Genomic DNA, 17,969 nt, shown 5'->3' with positions numbered 1-17,969 from the left:
TTAGCAGAATGGGTTGATTTCTTGGGAAGGGTTTCTGCTGTCAGGTATGGAAAAGAAAATGAGTAAAATGTAATTGGCTATGAAATTGCAAGTGGATGAGTCACACCAGTGCACTACTCAGAAGCTACCAGAACCAGAGACTGGTGTGAATATTGCAGACACAAATAAGTAGAATGGCAAGCATCGTAGCAACACGACATTGTTTTGGGTAAAGGATTAGCAGAAGGCAACGGCAGCAGTGCTGCTTGACACAGGAATGTGGAAAAGCCAGATGCCACATAAGGGCCCTATGGAATGTGGAGAACAATCATACTTTGTGGAGCACTTCAGGCATTACCCACTCCCAATTTCAGCATGTGAGGGACTTAGATGAGGTTAGTTCCAGAAATTGAGCTGGTAGGGCTGAGGTGTACAGTAATTCATTTATCATTTTTCTGGGACTTTGTTTCTTTAAGTTGTTGTGGCAAAGGGAAATACCTTTTAAATTTTATTTTTTTGATGGAATATATTGGTGATTTGCTAACATATAAAAAGTATTCTTACCTCATTTAATAGGTAAAAAAAAAAAAAAAAATACCTGGAGGAAATCTTCCAATCAAGTATAGAAAGATGTGATGTTAATAGTGACAGTGGCAACTCAGTAATTTGTGCAAATGGGCCATAGAGAACTTGGCTAAAGACTCAGTGCTAGATTATCATTCCTTTGCTTCTTCATATTTACAGAAAATGCCTCTTTTGTGTGGAGCGATTCAGTGAGAGAAATAAAGCTTGCATGTAAGCACAGTGAACTAAGAAACAAGCAAATAGAAATTGCTAAACTATTTAATCCATTTATAGAGATTATAGTATCACTGTGTATCCACTTACAAAAAAGGTATCAAATTATATACACATGCTTCAGAGCAGCACTATATCCACTGTACAAGTAATATTGGTGGGAACCAACCCCCAGTTTGCTAAATCTCTGATGCTTTTGTCTGGAGTATTGAGGACTTAGAGTTTCTGACAAAACTGATTCCAATAAGTGCATCTAGTAACTTTTAATGAGATTTATTGTCATTTCGTCACATTCAAATGTGGTTTTTATTTTTATTTATTTATTTTCTTTATTGATATTAAAGACAGAGAGGAAGGGAGAAGGAGAGAGAGAGACATAGAAACATCGATGAGAGAGAACATTGATTGGCTGCCTCCTGCATGCCTCACACAGGAGATTTGGCCCACAACCTAGGCATGTGCCCTGACCAAGAATCGAACCAGCGACCTCTTGGTGCATGGATTGATGCTCAACCACTAAGCCACATTGGCTGGACTGAATGTGGTTTTTAAAAGAAAATTCATCTGAATAAGAAATATCCACAGTGCCGGATATATAGTAGTATCTCAAGAAATGTTTTTTGAATTAAATAGTGAATGAATGAATTAATGGATGTTTTCAGTAATGTGGGTTTGGAATGTATCTACTACCTTGTGAAACTTGACACCAGATATAAGATAAAACTAAACATTATGCAGATGGATTTACATGTTCAGAATTTTTCAAGTAGAAAAAAATGAATAAAAATATATTTATTATGTATTGTTTCCTTTGGCAGTTTTCCTTCACCTACCTCTAGGATCTGCCAGGCTTTTTCCCTGAATTGAGTATACACATTTGCCTATCTGAGTTATTCTATGTAAAAACCGGATGGACTCTGTGTCTGAGTTATATAGGGGCAGACTCTGAGGGCATTTCCTATATTGCCCACAAGGCTGAGCATTTTCATCCCTGTGAAGTAATTAAAATGGTCAATGCCAAGAAGGTGGGAGGAAAAGTGACAGAAGAGAGAAGTACCAGCTCATTAATGTTTGTCATTTTTATTTGCAATACTTTAGGTCCAAGTTTCAAACTGCAATATTTTTACACTCAATACACAGTCATGCACAATCCATATTTCAATTTTCTATTGCTTCAACCACAATTTAAAATAACAATATTGGAAACAAAAGTTCTCAAAAAGAATGCTGAGGTCAGAAGGATGGAACCGTTACATCAGCAGGTCTACAAAAGAAATAACTTATTAAAAACCAAACAAACAAAAAGACCATAAATACCTTTAATCCAAAGGTACAGAAGAATTTTACTACACATGGGTTTACAGATAACATTTTAACAAAAGCAATGCACAGCCAAATGAGATACACTGATAGACAATTAAAATGTAGATCCTCCTCAACTTGCTTTGTCTGGATATTATGAGAATATTCCCAGTAGACATCAGTACCCTGTGATCTCGCTCCTCCTTGCTGATGTACTGAGATTTAAAACTCAACCCGCTAATGGTTATGGGATTCTGTGAAAGATTTTATCATCACTAATAAATATAGTATATGTGGTCCATAAGGCACACCACACACGAGCACACACATTGAACTTGAATATCCCACTCAGGGCTGGTTGGCACTCTACTGTAGGCAGGAAATTGGGACCATTCACTAACTTCCAGTTTACCCTCTTTCTAGCAGCATGCTCCTATAACTAGCCAATCATTGTGGGAGTTGTAATCAGAAATACTATCTTTGGTTCCCAACAAGTGGATTTATCAATGTTCCTTAATGCTAATAGCATGTAATTACTTTTTATTTCTCTCTTTGCAACCTGCAAGTGTGTAGGTCCACTTTTAGTAGTAGTCCCAACCATTAGAATACATGGGTTCTGCCATCTTGTGCCATTTACTAAGTAAATTCTATAAAGTCCAGCACTGCTTAGTAGGAAAGAAGAGGCTCAAGTATAGTTCTATTCTAGAAAGTGTGACAGTATATTTTTGTTCTAGTAGCAAATACTGGCTAAAGCTTAATAAAAACCAGACTTCACATCTAGAGTGTATGTAAAATGAAAACTGGGAACACTAGACAGGAAAAAGGACATTAAAACCAAACCAAAACAAAACAACTAAAGGAATTGGAAGGCTGCCACAAGTTTTATCAATATTCCCTAGTAATATTAACTTTATTTATCTGAGTTTTTTAATCATCTTTCATAATACCATTATTGTTTAACTGCCACATAAGAGACCCAGGATTATGCATGTGATATTTGCCATTGCTTTAAGCAGGTTGAATTTGCAAGTCAACCTATAATATCACAGGATGTTAAAACTTTTGGAAAGACCTTGCAGATCATCTAGTCCAATACTTTATTTTACAGATAAGGAAACAGCCATAAAAATGCTAAGGGACTTGCCCAAGGTCACACAGTAAGTTAGTAATAGAGCCTATATTAAAATCCAGGTCTCCTTACTCCTAGACTAACACTCCTTCCTTTACATCTGACATTCTCTATAACTGTTGTTGATTTCGTCTTAGGTACTAAATCAGGTGAACATGGTATCTGCCTTACTGTTGGTATTATGGGATAGCAGTCACCTGATGGCAGCTTCCGAAGGAGATTCTGATGGCCCTAACCAGCTTCTATAAGTTTATCTTGTAAGTTCGACTATATTACGTGGCAGTAAATATTACTTATATTATAGTATACTTGTACAGAGAAGTGTGCCCATGGACATGATACTTCAGTTCCTGCATTTACAGATTCAGTTAGATATTGTTTAATATTAAACAGACATTCCCAATGCATGAGGAGTTGGGTTATATTCATTTACTTACTAAAAAAATGTGGGATCAGAAAAGGAGAGAAAAAATTAAAGCTAACCAACTAAATTATTATATCATAAACAAATCTCCTATGAAAAAAAGTCTTTCTTAGGAAAAGTATTTCCATTATTTCCATGGCCTCATTTATTTCCTTCCCAATCCACAGGCAAATATATGTTCAGAATTGTGTGTTAAGTTCCCTCAAAATCCACGGCCTATTAAACTGTCAATTTACAAATGCTGAAATGCGGTTCTAGGAAAAGCTTGAATCACTGCCTTGCCTTTATTTAATTGAATATTAATGGCAAGTAGCTCAGAAAAGGACCAAGAGATTCAAATGGGGATGGCAGGGTTAAGACTTCCATAAGAATTTTTATGTTGAAAACGGTCAATCAAAGTCTGTGGGTATTCTAGGTACAGGGTCTGTACTTGGTGAAACTGAGTAACATTTGAGGCTACCACCTCATTATAAAAGTCCTCACCTGAAATTTCTTTGGTGAGTTACAAGGAAATTCTTTGCTTTTGGTAGATAGTCTACCTTTATCTGCAACAATGACAACTACTGCATACAACCTATAATTAGGCAGTACAGGAAGTACATGGAGGCCATCTCAAGCCAAAGCTAACAGGAATGTGACTGAATGCCAACAGGCAAAGGCAGTTATAAATATTTGTCTTAATGTTTTCACAGTCAGCTTTTAATTGCTAGTTATAATAACGTCTATTGAAATGAATGAGAATTGCATAGTAATCATTAAAATAAGAATCTTACCTGAATGATATAATATACTGTCAGACAAGGAAATGGTGGAATTTGAAATTTTTATCCTTCCATTCTTTCAAAATTCAACCTGAAACTCTGCTTAAATGATCCATAAGGGTGATACCTAAAACACATATTATCAAGGACAGGGGGGTGGGGTCGGTAATCAAAGACACCTTTCTAATTTGGTAACTAATTCTAAGTAACCAAAACAGAAAGCTTGATGCCATATCAAAGTAGGGAGCAGCCTGTTTTAAAGCAAAAGGATGCGTTTGGAGTTCTAATGGCTACATCTCCCTAGTTTTAACTTATAGATAATAAGCCCCTAAGAAAGCACGTGCCATACTTGAACATGTGCCAACCTCAGCACGTAAGCAAATATGAAGCCTATGGAATAATTGTAGCTAGCAGATATCTGTGCCCTGCATGCTCTGGGCTCTGGCCAGAAGGCATTTGTTTCTGTAATCTTTTCTATTTCTCTATTGTGCCCTTCCTGATGTTTATTTATTATAAAGCAATGTCATAACAATATAAAAGAAAAAAAGTTAAAGAAAAAAGTAATTTTGCATAATCCCACCACCCTAACACAACTGATTTCAATTATCTGTGTTTCCAGTCTTTGTCCATATGCACACATACTTTTACATAGTTGTAATCCCTGTTTATGTTATATAAATGTGATTTATAGATTCTCTCTGAGAACTGGCAGCCTCATTAGAAATAAACAACCCTTTGAGCAATGGAATGTAATTATTTACATGATTTTTGAGGTGAGAAATATCCTTTATAGACAAACTTCTCAAACTATCAAAACGTTTATACAGACAGTAGGAAGTAATTTCATATTTCTTTTTTTCTTTTAGCAATGGAATGTGCTTCACAGGGGAGGGATAGATGTGGAGATCAGGTGGTTTAACTCAAGTGATGGGGTGAAAGTCACAAGCCTGAAAGAAATCTGGATAACACAATTAAAGAATAAATACTTGAGTTACATCTTTTTATATGACGTGGCCATCCAGTAGCCAAAATGCAACATGGATGCACAAATATTTACAATGACACATAGACAAGATCAGCAAGAACGAAGTCATTACCCAACATAGTGACTGATTTGAGGAGATTGTATCATCCAAAAATCTTCATGGGATTACGACAACGCACCGGATCCTTGTTATAACATTAATGTTTTCTTTCTTTCTTAAATAAATAATCTCTACTGTGCTTCTCACCCTTCCCTGACTTTCCCCCCGCCCTATCACAATCTCAGGACATTTTAGAATCAACATTCGATGATGTGCCCTCATCTCAGGGCACACTAGCAACTTTAAAGATCTGGATAGACTCATTTGTGTCAAGATAAGCTTTATGAAAATCCAGGGAAAGGGAATAAACAATCAACCATCTGGAATCCAATTTGTTCAAGTGTACCAAATGTGAATTCTTCAGCATCATTTTGGCAGGAGAAATAGCTTCTCTCTAATACTTATTAGAAATATACATAACTCTCCAACACAGGGAAGAGACTTTAGAAACTTTTTATTTTAAAATTTACATAGATATAAATTTGAAGAGTAAAGCCTATTGGTATATATTATAAAATCTTGGGACATTGGGATGTGATAAAGACGTACCTGCCTCCTTGTGGTTAATAATGCTGAATTGAAAAAATAAGAGCAGCCATTTCTCTACCTACAGTGATTTGAATGATTGCTGCTTCAGGTTTCCTGACACCAAATAAAATAAAAAGGCCTTTATGACATAAAAGGGATGCTAATTGACAACTGGGATTTCCCAACCAGGTCTGAGGATCTCTTCATTAGCAGGGCATAGTTTGCAATGTACATAGTTGCATCCCAGGTATTATGTCCTTGAATTCTCTGGTACTATGAATGAAAAGACATTTTTTAAAATACTTAAGTTTAAATGAAATTAAAATTAATCCCCCCTTTCTCTCATTAGGACAGTGTGGCATTAAAATATTCAGTCTCAGCCACGATTTTTACAAAGTATAATGTGGCATGCTTCAAATTAATATTTCCATTTGATTTTCTTTTCACATTTATTGTTTTATCCCACTGTGGACATTTCTGGGGTAGGTTTTCAAGCCCCTCCCAAATTTTATAGTCAAAGAAAACAGTAGGAAATCCACCAATGGTGTCATCTCCTAAACTTAAACATGCACTATATAGTTAGCAGAAACTCTCTAATGAAAGTGCTTTCATTTTAAGGAATAAATGGATGGTTAAGTGGATGGATGTACCTTGGCAGAGAAAGAGAGAGGCCCAAGGCATTGATCTCTTTCTGGCTCTTGCTTAATGTGGATAGGTTCCATTCAGAGTTGATATACTACTAATCAAAAAGCCTTCTAAAATACAAATCGTTAGCTTTTCAAAGGCTTAGAAAAACAACTTTAAAGAATTTATAAAATTTGACAATTCAAAGAGAAGCATATCCTTTTCTATGCAGACATTTTTCAGATATTCTTCTAGTCTCAGAAGATTCAGAAAATGCCAACTGTTGACTTTTTAAAAATAGAGACATGGTGAAATAATAGTCAAATTTTCATATTTTCTTTTTTTTTCATATTTTCTACAAGCCACAAAAAGAGGTCCATTGGACTTATATGTGTTGGGATATGTGATTGCACACTCTAATTATTTTCACTAGAGAACTTCCAGATCTTTATAAGCATATTTATGAAATCCAAAAGACTAAGTAAGAACACACTATATCCTGAAACAAAAATTAGTGGTATATAAAGAAAATGGGAGCAAGTACTTACAGCCAAATGTTGATTGGGATATAGTTTTCACTGACCTCCCATTTCTTACAGAGTTGAATGCTTACCAAAAAATATCCTTGTTCTCCAGATTTTTTAAAAAAAATTAAGATGCTATAAATTGTCAAAATAAATAATTTTTACCATAAGCAAATGTTGGTTAATAGGTTTGTCTCCTCCTGATGTTTCTATTTTACAGTGCATATGTTTCACAAGCACAAGAGAGGGTTAAATTAGGTATTTTTAAATCTTTGTTTACTTACTGTCCAACAAGGATTTCAGTACTTCACATTCATCTTATTTTCCTTTTCACTCTCACTCTTGGTTTAAGTATGATTTCTCCTATGAGGATTTCCTAGTGGACCCGGACTCACTCAACAGGAGTGCCACAGTTTTGGTATGTCCTTTTTCAGGTATCATGAAGTTGAACAAGCTGATTTATATAAATGATAAATCAACTACCTCTTAAGCATCATCATGAAAATGTGACAGGATTTCACAATTAGAGCTTTATTTAGATATAGAGTTTTTAAATCCTTTCCTGAACACACATATTCCTCCTTGCTTTTGGAAAGTATCTTAAAAGAAACCTTTTCCAATGCAAGTACAGAAAAACAGGTACACAAACTAAGCCACCACTATAAAAGAAGAATAAAAAATTGCAACTATTAGGGCATGGATTTCCACATGTTCACACAGTACTTGCTCTGTTTTTTTGTTTGTTTGTTTGTTTGTTTTCTTGTTGTTGTTGTTTCTTTTTTTGTGTTTTTTTTGCTTTCTTTACAAAAAATGTTTTGACATCTTTTTTCTGGACATCTAATGACAATGCAAGTTACAAACATTACATTGGGTAGGAGTTTTGAAGGAGGCTCGAATGCAAGAGGGACTACTCTCTAACTTAAAAACAAACACAACACTATGAAGAGGGAGTGTGCAACTTTGAGAAACCTTTTTCTTCAAAGTGAATGCACAAAATGAGGGGATTCACTACTGGCTCTTTCGCTTCACGGTGGAAGTGACCACTTTATGGCCACTTCGACATTGCTGCCCTGTTTGGGCTGCGATTCAGGCTTACAAATAAATTACATAATCTGAGGGACTAGGAAAAAGGCTTATAAGAAGTTTATATTCATTGGAAAGTTAAAGAATCCCCACCCCATTTTACTGTCTTTCTTCTATCTTTTCTGCAGTAGAGTTTTATTTCAGTCTTTCTCATGAGGGAGTTGGTGTGGGGTAAGGCTTGCAGTCCTAGCGGCTGCTGTTCTTAATTGCTTCCTTTGCAGCGATAATCAGAGGAGTCAGGCTGGATAGAGGCTTGGCTAATTTTAAAAATGGATGCTGCAAAATAAAAAAAAAAAATAAAGAATTACTAGAATTCTTTCCTCCAACAAATATATTACTTTATATTTTCAAGCAGCTATCTTTTTCATTAAAATGTATTTTGAGCACCCAATTAAATATTGCTTTCTTAAAGTAGTGCCACCTTTTGTCCTTCAGACGTTTTTGTCCTTCAGTGTTATGAAATCCTCTGGTAGCTGACTGGTAGAGCTAGAAACTCAGAGTTGGGGTTTTGTAAAATCTCAGTGTTTACAACAGTCTGGCTTTCTGAATTTCTTAAACTGATGATTTTATCTGGAGCAGCTCTCATGTTTGAAAAAATGCCTTTGACCTTGAACCAGAAACCAATGGCTTCCTAACTGCTAAACCCTATAGCTGTGCCTCCATCATTTCACTTCATACAAATGAATATCTCTTCCTTCTTTGAAATGGTTTTCTCTCTGGGGGCCTGTGACATTCTACTATCCCGGTTCTCTTCCACAGGCATGCTCACTGACTACTCCCTCCCCATTTTCTTCCCTGGTTTTACCTCCTCCCACCTACCACATACTAGAACTTAGCTCTCATTATCTTCTTTTTCTAATTTAATTCCTTTGAGAGCTCATTCCTTTCATGTTTTCAACCTCTCACCAGCTTTATGGGGATATCTCCCAAATCTATGTTGTGTGACCAGATCGCTTTCCTTAATTTTGGTCTTATTTCTCCAGTTGCCTGCTGGATATTTCCTTTTAAATGTCCTTCTATCACCTTAAATTCAACGTTTAAAAGTATATGTCAAAGACTCCCATGCAGGGTCCTCTTGTGTGATGTAAACCACAGGGGCTTTGGAGTCAGAGCAACTAAGTTCAATCCTCTCCTCTGCTTATTACAATGTTAAATTGGGTAAGGTAAATGACAGTTCCTTATACACTATATAGAAGCAAACATGTGTTGCCATTGTATTATCTTCTATCACTTTCGATTTTATTGAATACTACCAGTGGTTTTATGTTCTGAAGTCACTTTTACCTTCCTCTGTATTATGTTCTACATGAAATCAGCTACCACACATTTTCTTCTCAGTGTTTCTTGACAATGATCTCTTGCCTTCCTTAGTTTAGGCCTAATCTAGTCCTGAACTGTAACAATAATTTCCCCTTGATCTTCCTGCCTCCTTTTTTCCCTAGTCCTAATTCTTATTGCATACTACCATTAATCTTCCTAAACAAAGTTTTCATCATGTAATTCCCTCAGATATATTCAGTATTTTCGTACTGCCTATAGCTCCAATTCTTTAGCCTAGTGTTTAAGACCCTCTATGGCCCATCTCCTGCAACTTCCTACTTGAAATTTTCAGCTATATTTTATATTTTATGTTCCCTTAAACCTGGGCTAAATACCTTTGGTCACACAGTAGTTCTGCCATCTGTACTTCCTGTCCCCTTTTTCTTCAACCTACCTAAAACTGATCTGTCCTTCAAAGCCCACCAGAACTCCTTCCTGTTTGCAGACATTTTCTGATCTCCTATAAAATAATGACATTTACTGTTTGAACAGTCACTTGGTTTGAATGAGTAACTAGACAATCTTGCATTATTTTTATTTTTTATCTACCCAAGGAGATTGTGAACTTCTGGAGAGGAGGAATCATACCTTTAGGAGGTTTGTATCACCCACTGCACTTAAGCCTTGCAAATAGGAGTTCCTCAATAAATATCAATTAATGGGCCTGGAACTGGCTTAGGCCATACAGAAAGTCACACAAATACTTAATACCCATGTCTTTTCTCAAACCTTCCATTGCTGTGAATGTCATGCAACTCTTTCCTTTCTAACCTCTAAAGTGGGCATTGATAGGCTAAAGTCAGAGAATGAAATTATACAGATGTAAGGCAATATAGGGTTATTACTAATATATATAAAATGAAAAGATGAAACAAAAAAAGCATTTAATTTAAACTCAATATAGTTCTGTGTCAGCTATCTGACTGGTTCAGATGAAAATACTATTGGGGAATGAACTAACTAGATAATTTATTCAATTATCAATGTAACTACATAGCTACATTAAAAAAATCATATTTTTTTTATCCTTGGAAGTATATGTAGAGTGGTGGGAGGAGTGAAAAGATGTGGAAGTGAAGTACTCAAAAGTTCAGGTTTTTCATCTATAATTTGACACAGGATTAACTAGAGGATTAATAAAGAACTAAACTATTCCAGATTTGACATTTTAGGGTTCTATGAGAGCCTGTGAAATGCTCACAGATAACAGAAAAGAGCAGACAGAGCTTCCTTAATTCCTCCAACTTGGTTTATCCCTGGTGTGATTTGGGTTGGGGTGAGATATATTTTTGCCTGTCTCAGGAGGGAGTTCAGAAGCAATGGAAAAATATTTTTCTTGGTTTTTTCCTCAATCACCTGAATCCATGGATATGCCTTTTGTTTAAATTGATTATGTGTTCAAAGTTTCAGAGAGAATAAGCAAGTCACTGTTTTTGAATGTTACATAGCTTGATACATTTCCCTGAGGAACAATCCCCAGAAGTGAAGCTACATGTGTAATCCTGGGAATGTGTTGCTTTATTAATATAAATATAGGCATACCTTGTTTTATTGCACTTTACTTTATGATGCTTCACAAATGTTGCTTTTTTTTTTTTTTTTTTTTTTACAAATTGAAGGCAAGACCCCTCACCAATAAAAATATTATGGCTCATTTTATTGCTATTTTGCGGTGGTCTGGAACCAAACCACCAAACTGGCAATCTATCTAAGCTATTCCTGTTCATCTTTTGCTCTAAAGTTGTTTGTGTGTTTATGTGGTGGAAAGTCAGGCAATCCAGGGCTCAAATCCCAAGTTCTACCACTCAATAGTTATATGAGCTTCAATTTTTACCTCTTTAACATGAGATAATAACACCTGCCCTATAGAGTTGTAAGAATTAAATGAGATAATGTGTATAAATAATTTGGTACATCATAGGTACTAATTATCATTGTAGATAGTAAACCCTGAGAGCCATGAAAAGGCCAAATGGTTACAGAGGCACTCACCACTGGATGTTACTCACGCAGGCAAGCAGGTGCCTGCCATTTGGGATCACAAGCCAAGGGGCTTTGACCAGTAAAGCTTTAGAGTAGTAAATGTTATGGAAATAATTGCATAGTTATGTAGAGAGTTACCTCCAGCCAAGAGCACCTGCATATAGCATCCAGGGACACAAGTAAAGTTTAGAACAAAACAATAACACGAGACGTTCACAATATTTTTTTCCTTGAAAAATAAAACTCCAGAAAGAGCAAAAGAGATTTATAGATTAAACTACCAACTTCTCAGAAGAAAGGCAACATGTCAACCAATCATGTATCAGATGTATGTCTATACTTAACGTGCCTGTGGTCTAAAATCACATGGTTATAGCTTAACTCTCACTAGACATCTCTTGACTGAACTCTTTCTGTCAAACATTGAAGTTAGAAAAAACTGAATATAATGACTCTTTGTAATTGTACTATTTTGTTTTCACCTGCAAAAGCTCCTTGGCTGATCCTCGCCTATCCACATCCATTTCAAGACAACGATTTAAAAAGTCACGGAATACAGCTGACAATCTTTCAGGATTCTGGAGCTCTGGAGTTCCATTAGTAGCTATCAGATATAATGCCTATAGAAAAAAATTGTAGAAATCTATTCAGCACATACATATTAGGATTATGAGTTGGCATAGAAGGTACAAATCCAGTTTCTTCCGATTTATACAGTGGGTCTTAAAAATTCCAGTATACAGAATGATGACATATATTTCAAACTTTCTATAATATTTAGAAACTATAACTCTTGTCAATAACTGAGGTGAAAGTGAGATGACCCATCCCCCAAAACTTGTAAATAAGGTTATAAGGTTGTTCTCTGAGAGTTAAACCAGTAAAAATCCATATATTATAATGAATGTGTGATTAACAACCTAGGAAATTAAACCAAGAATACTTGTGAATCTGTGACTCTAAAGAGTTGTGAAACACATATACATTCAATCATGTTGACCTGAGTATGTATAACTTCTAAAAGGCATGATTGTAAAGATTATTATAATTTATTAGGTGTTTATTTTGTTTTAAACATATTTGTGAGCAGTCCAGGGATGAACAGAGTCTATTACAGAATTAGAGAAGTACAAAAAACAAACAAACAACCAAGAAAACAGAATATAGCAGAACCTGGATTAGAGGTAACCTGTTGGGCCTAAAAACTCAAGTACTTTTGTACTGTGGCAAACGTATCCCTATAGATTTTATTTAGATTTCCCATGAAGGTCTACCTGTGAGAAAAACTGACATTAGTAGTCCTGTAACCAGACCATTATGTATCTTACCGTAAAATAATAAATTGCTAATATATCCTGAAATTAGTGTTGTGTAAGGCTATCAGTGAGGGATATCTATCTGCTCATGGTGTGCTGAGAAAACCAAGGGCTCTAGACTTCAAAGCAGAGAGTCAGTCCCAAGACCAGGATTAATTCACAAAGTTCATCTTGCAAAGGTTATTGATAGCCAAAAAGCTAGACAGACATTCCTCATGACTCCTCTAAGCAAATAATTCTAGAGCATTAAGTATACATCAGGTACATTAGACACTGGAGATCCCAAGATTAGTAGAGAATGTCCTACTTTCAAGGATCACACAATTTAGTGAGGGAGAGAGAGAGACATAGAGAGTTTCAATACAGTGATACCAGATCTAATCAAGAAATGTACCAAGTGGTAAGTAAACACAAGAATGAAGCAATTTACACCAGAGCTCAGAGAAAGCTTCACATAGGAGGTTGGCATTTGAACAGCATCTTGAAGGTTAAGTAGGAGTTTTCCTGCAGGTATTGCCACCAAGGTTATTGTAACTATGCAACAAATGCCCTAACTAGTATGAAGATATGCTTGGGATTTGCAGCAAATTAACAACCCACTCCTCTGTTCCCCTCCATGGCTCCTAATTGTTTTTATTAAAAGTATTTTTATCAAAGTAATTTCCCAGGCCACTTTTCAATAGCTGGTGAGAACATCTCTCATCCTTTCCAAAAACCTCCAGAGATGTACTTTAGAAAGGATTAAGGGCTGTTTAATCCAGTGACTGTGAACCTAAAGCATGCACTAGAATCACCTATAGGGCTTGTTAAAACACATATTCAGGGGTCACCACACTGTAAATAAGATTCAGTTAATCTGTAAAAGGGCCCCAAATTTTTCATTCTAACAAATTCCCTGCTGATGCTAAAGCTGCTGGTTCCAGGACCACTTTCTGAGAATTGTTCTATTCCACCCAGCTAATTAAGCAATGGCCTAAAGTATAGGTTCTCACAATCACCTGGGGAGATTTAAAAAATTCCCCATGCCCAGTTCTCAACCCAGACCAATTAAGTAAAAATCTCTAGGGGTGAAACCCAGGAACCAGTATTTTTAAAGCTCTCCAGGAGATTCCAATGTACAGCCAGCATTGACAACTACTGGTCAAGGATTTGCAGCCCACTTAACTCAGAATCTCTGCATCATATGTATACCAACTATGAGAGCCACAAAAACGAGAGAAGCAAAATCCCATAGAAGTGGATTATCTTGCCTAGTGATGAGTAAGAATTACAATGCCACATGTTTCTATAAAGTGAGAGGAAACATTTCCCCCCACCCAGGACATTAAAAAAACAAACAAACAACAACCCACATGTAAATACACCCGCTTCCAAACAAACAACTTCCTTTCCCTCACCTTTTCTACCTAATTTTATTTATATTTAAAATATTTTTTCTTTATTTGTTTTAGAGAGAGAGGAAAGGAGAGGGAGAGAGAGATAGAAACATCGATGAGAGAGGACATCAATTGACCACCTCCTGTATGCCCCTCACTGGGGATTGGGCCCACAACCTGGGCAGGTGTCCTGACTGGGAATTGAACCGGGGACCTCTTGGTGCATGAGTCAACGCTGAACCAGTGAGCCACACCTGCCAGACTCTTCCATCTCCTTTTAAATTCCTTCATTGATGAACAGCAAATGCAGGTGGCAGCTATTAGAACTTTCATGCAAAAATACAATTCAGTGGCAAATCTAGTCCTGATTAAAAGGAGGTTGGTAATATACAAAAATAACCCATAAACTGCTTTTAGGAAATTATCGATTGGGCAAAAATCAAATGATGCACATTCACAGCAGATAAATTAAGTTCAAACAGAGTGTCCTTAGTTATTGGATAATTAGTGCTTGATGAACATATCCTCACAAACAATCTTAGTTCCTTTATTAAAGGAAAATTGGTTACTAAAAATTACATTTGCCGCCTTCTTTCAAAACTCTTTAATTTCAGCTGGCCACAGTTCTGCCACACTCTCTAACCTTTGTTTGCTTTCTTTCTACTCTGTAGCCAACCCCAGTCCTAAACAAACACATATCTTTTTCTTCTTTCCTCTCTGTGTAGATCTGTTTGCATATCACACTGTTTCGTTTTCTCATTTTTGTTCAGTACTCTTAGCTCAATACATTCTACTCCATAATCTTGGTCCTCACAAATACACATACATCTCTACCCAAGCCTTTCTCACTTCCCTTCAATCCATACCTAATTACCTCAGGAAATGCATGCCCCTCTTTCTGTTCCATTTATTTAAAAAAATAACCTTGATAATAGTTGTGAAGCCTGAATGGTGCTAGTGATTCAGTTCAGCCAGGGAGAAGAAAGTCCTGTAATTTGAAGCAGAATCAGAATAAAGAACCAGTGCTATGAACCTCTGCAGCACTTCAAAGAATGTATATGCCCTCTTTTGAATTTCTATAACAACAACAGCTGTGGTTTTCTTTGGGGGGTGGGACTGATGGTGGTTGGGAGGAGATCTTGGTTTGGAGCCTAACAGATGACTCTTGAAGGTTGAATGGTCCTGATCTGCTTACACATGCTCATCCCTAATCTAGGTATCAAAGGTAAGGCTGCCTTTTTCTCAACATTATATCATAAATATTGTTTAATGTTTTTAAAAATTCTTCAGAAATATTACTTTAAATACTGCATAATAGTTCAGCATGGTGATGTAGCATAGTTAATATTGTTGGACTGATTAAAAATGCATGTACTAAGAAAAAGGTTGAGAGGAAACACCAATATGTTAATAGTGGTTCTCTCTGGGTGGTAGGATTATTGGTGACTTAATTTGTAAAACATATTTTTCTATTTTCCAAATTTTTAACAATGAACACAGCTGCTTTTATTATTACAAACACTCTAAAAGATTATTTAGAAGTAAATTTAAAAGGTTGTGCTGTCCAATTAACAAAAAAAAAAATCCTTATCTATTTCTTTTTGTTGTTCTAGGATTAAACCTGCTTTTCATCAAGTATTATCTCTTGAAGAAAAAAAAAAACAAAAAACAAAAACACAGATGACTTCTTTTTCAACTGTTGTTTTCCTTTTAATTGCAACAGTATTATTTTCAACTAATTTCCATTACAAAACTCAACACTTTCAGTTATATTATGGGCTACACTTGCCTTTGTGGACTGGCCTGGGAACCTACTCACTATGCATAATGCCACTTCTATGGGAACACGCAATCTGATTTTCAAATAATTAACTTAAAAATGAACTTTTGGAACACATCCTGTATATCAGCCATAAAAAGAAAATTGCTGCCCAGGGCTTTGCTAATGAGAGACAAATACAATTGTATGCAATCCAACAATCCCAGCAAAAAAGATTTTTACTAGCAAAGTTTAGTCTTAGATTAGATGAAGAAAGACTGGGAAAATATATCTAGGTATGAGTAATCATATTTTGGTTTTATCTGAGTTAGTGAAATCTCAAAGAAAGTTAACTGGTTATTAGAAATTAGACTAGAGATTTCCTTTTTAGTTGGTTGCTTCTTATGAAACCAAAGAGTCATCCTTAAGTTCTCCTTCTTCATCCAGCAACTTTCCCTCCCCAACCCTTACTATAATCAGTCTACTAGCTTCTATCAATGCAACCTATAGAAATCTTTTATACCCTTCAACCTCTCTCTATACTCATTGTCTCTGCTTAAGATTGAGCTTTCCTCAGACTGTACCATAGCCTTATAGTTGGTTTTCTTTAATTAAGCCTTTTTATTCTTCAGTCCATTCTCCTTACCAATCTAGCCCATCAGAGATCTCATCATGTCATTCATCTTTCTGCTTTGAAAATATTTGGTGGCTCGCCATGGTCCATAGATATGGTTTTCAATTGTGTTCCCCAAAATTCCCCTTAAGGGCAGCTAAGAGGAAAAAGAGGTAGAAGAGGGAGATAGGTGTAGAGATTCTAGGACCATGTACCCAAACATATCTGTTCCAATCCGAGAAATATTTTTTTCTCTACTTATTTTTGCTTCCAAACAAAGTTTCATTTGAACTGAGGAATCACTATAGTCATTTGAAAACCACTGGTTCACAGGACATAGTAAAGATTCCTTACCAAGGCATATAACACCTTCGCTTTGGCACCTGCCCAACTTTCCTGCCCTTATTTGTTTTCTCCTCACCCTGGAACCCTTCTTAGACCCCATTCCCACACACGTGCACATGTTGACCAAAAGTTTACACAGCAATTTGTTAAAAATTCCCATAACAGAAAATGTTCTTTCATATCTGCCTAAAATGCTATCCCCATTTCCCTTAGGTTGCCTGGTGAATTTCTACTTGTCTTTTAAGCTCTATTTAAAATTGTGCTTCCTTTTAAACTTTCCTGGATAGATATTGTGATAAATGACCTCAGTTTTCTGTGGACTGTCCTAGGTTTTAGCACTGAAGGTCCTGTGTCCCTCAATACTAAGCAAAGTGGGATAGATGATCACCCTGAGAATATAATTAGCAATTCCCTTCTTTGAGTTATCACAGTCCTTTGGCCATATGCCCATTTTCACACTTTATTGTATATATCTGTTATGTCTTTATAGGTCTGCTGTTCTGCACTATGAAGGTGGGAATTGTGACTTGATCAACTCTTGATTTCATGGCAATGAACTCAAAATATGTGTCAATAAATGTTTTTGTTGCTGAATGAAATGAGAGTCAAAATATATAAATAGATTTAATTGAGCTGGGAATATAACATGATATACAAGGTATTAAAGCTCAGAACCTGCCCTGGCCAGTTTTTCTCAGTGGTTAGAGCATCGGCCCGATGACCAAAGAGTTGTGGGTTTGATTATGGTAAAGGGCACATACCTCGGTTGCGGTTTGGTCCTCAGCCCTGCTCAGGGTCATTCATGAGGCAGCCAATCGATATGTCTCTCTCACATCGATGTTTTCCTCTCTCTCTCTCACTCTATCTGAAGATAAATATAAAAATATCCTCAGGTAAGGAATAAAAATAAAAGTTCAGAACCTAAAGTAAACTATTAAACTTGTAAAAAGATACACCGAGAATGACAAAAGCAACTTTTTAGGTGTTTAACAGGCCTGGCACGTAATAACTTCTGACTAG

At 36.1% G+C, this 17,969-nt stretch overlaps 1 protein-coding gene across 5 annotated transcripts in view; it reads right to left on the bottom strand.

The window, feature by feature from the left end:
- Positions 1 to 8,185: 8,185 nt before the first annotated feature.
- The window catches only part of PAK3 (p21 (RAC1) activated kinase 3), a 420,017-nt gene continuing 410,233 nt past the window's right edge, over positions 8,186 to 17,969 (bottom strand). For 3 of the 5 annotated variants that reach the window (XM_036270651.1, XM_036270653.1, XM_036270654.1), the window contains 2 exons: positions 12,023 to 12,160; positions 8,424 to 8,513 (listed from right to left, as the gene is read on the bottom strand). In XM_036270651.1, the coding sequence (XP_036126544.1) occupies positions 8,424 to 8,513; positions 12,023 to 12,160 (228 nt within the window). Of the gene's footprint in view, positions 8,514 to 12,022; positions 12,161 to 17,969 lie in introns of all 5 variants that reach the window. The other 2 variants (XM_036270656.1, XM_036270655.1) reach the window with 2 other exon arrangements.

Source organism: Molossus molossus, unplaced genomic scaffold, assembly GCF_014108415.1.
Source record: "Molossus molossus isolate mMolMol1 unplaced genomic scaffold, mMolMol1.p scaffold_m16_p_2, whole genome shotgun sequence".
Taxonomy (NCBI): domain Eukaryota; kingdom Metazoa; phylum Chordata; class Mammalia; order Chiroptera; family Molossidae; genus Molossus; species Molossus molossus.
The sequence above is the reverse complement of the archived record's forward strand: the minus strand, read 5'-3'. Positions and strand labels throughout refer to the sequence as shown.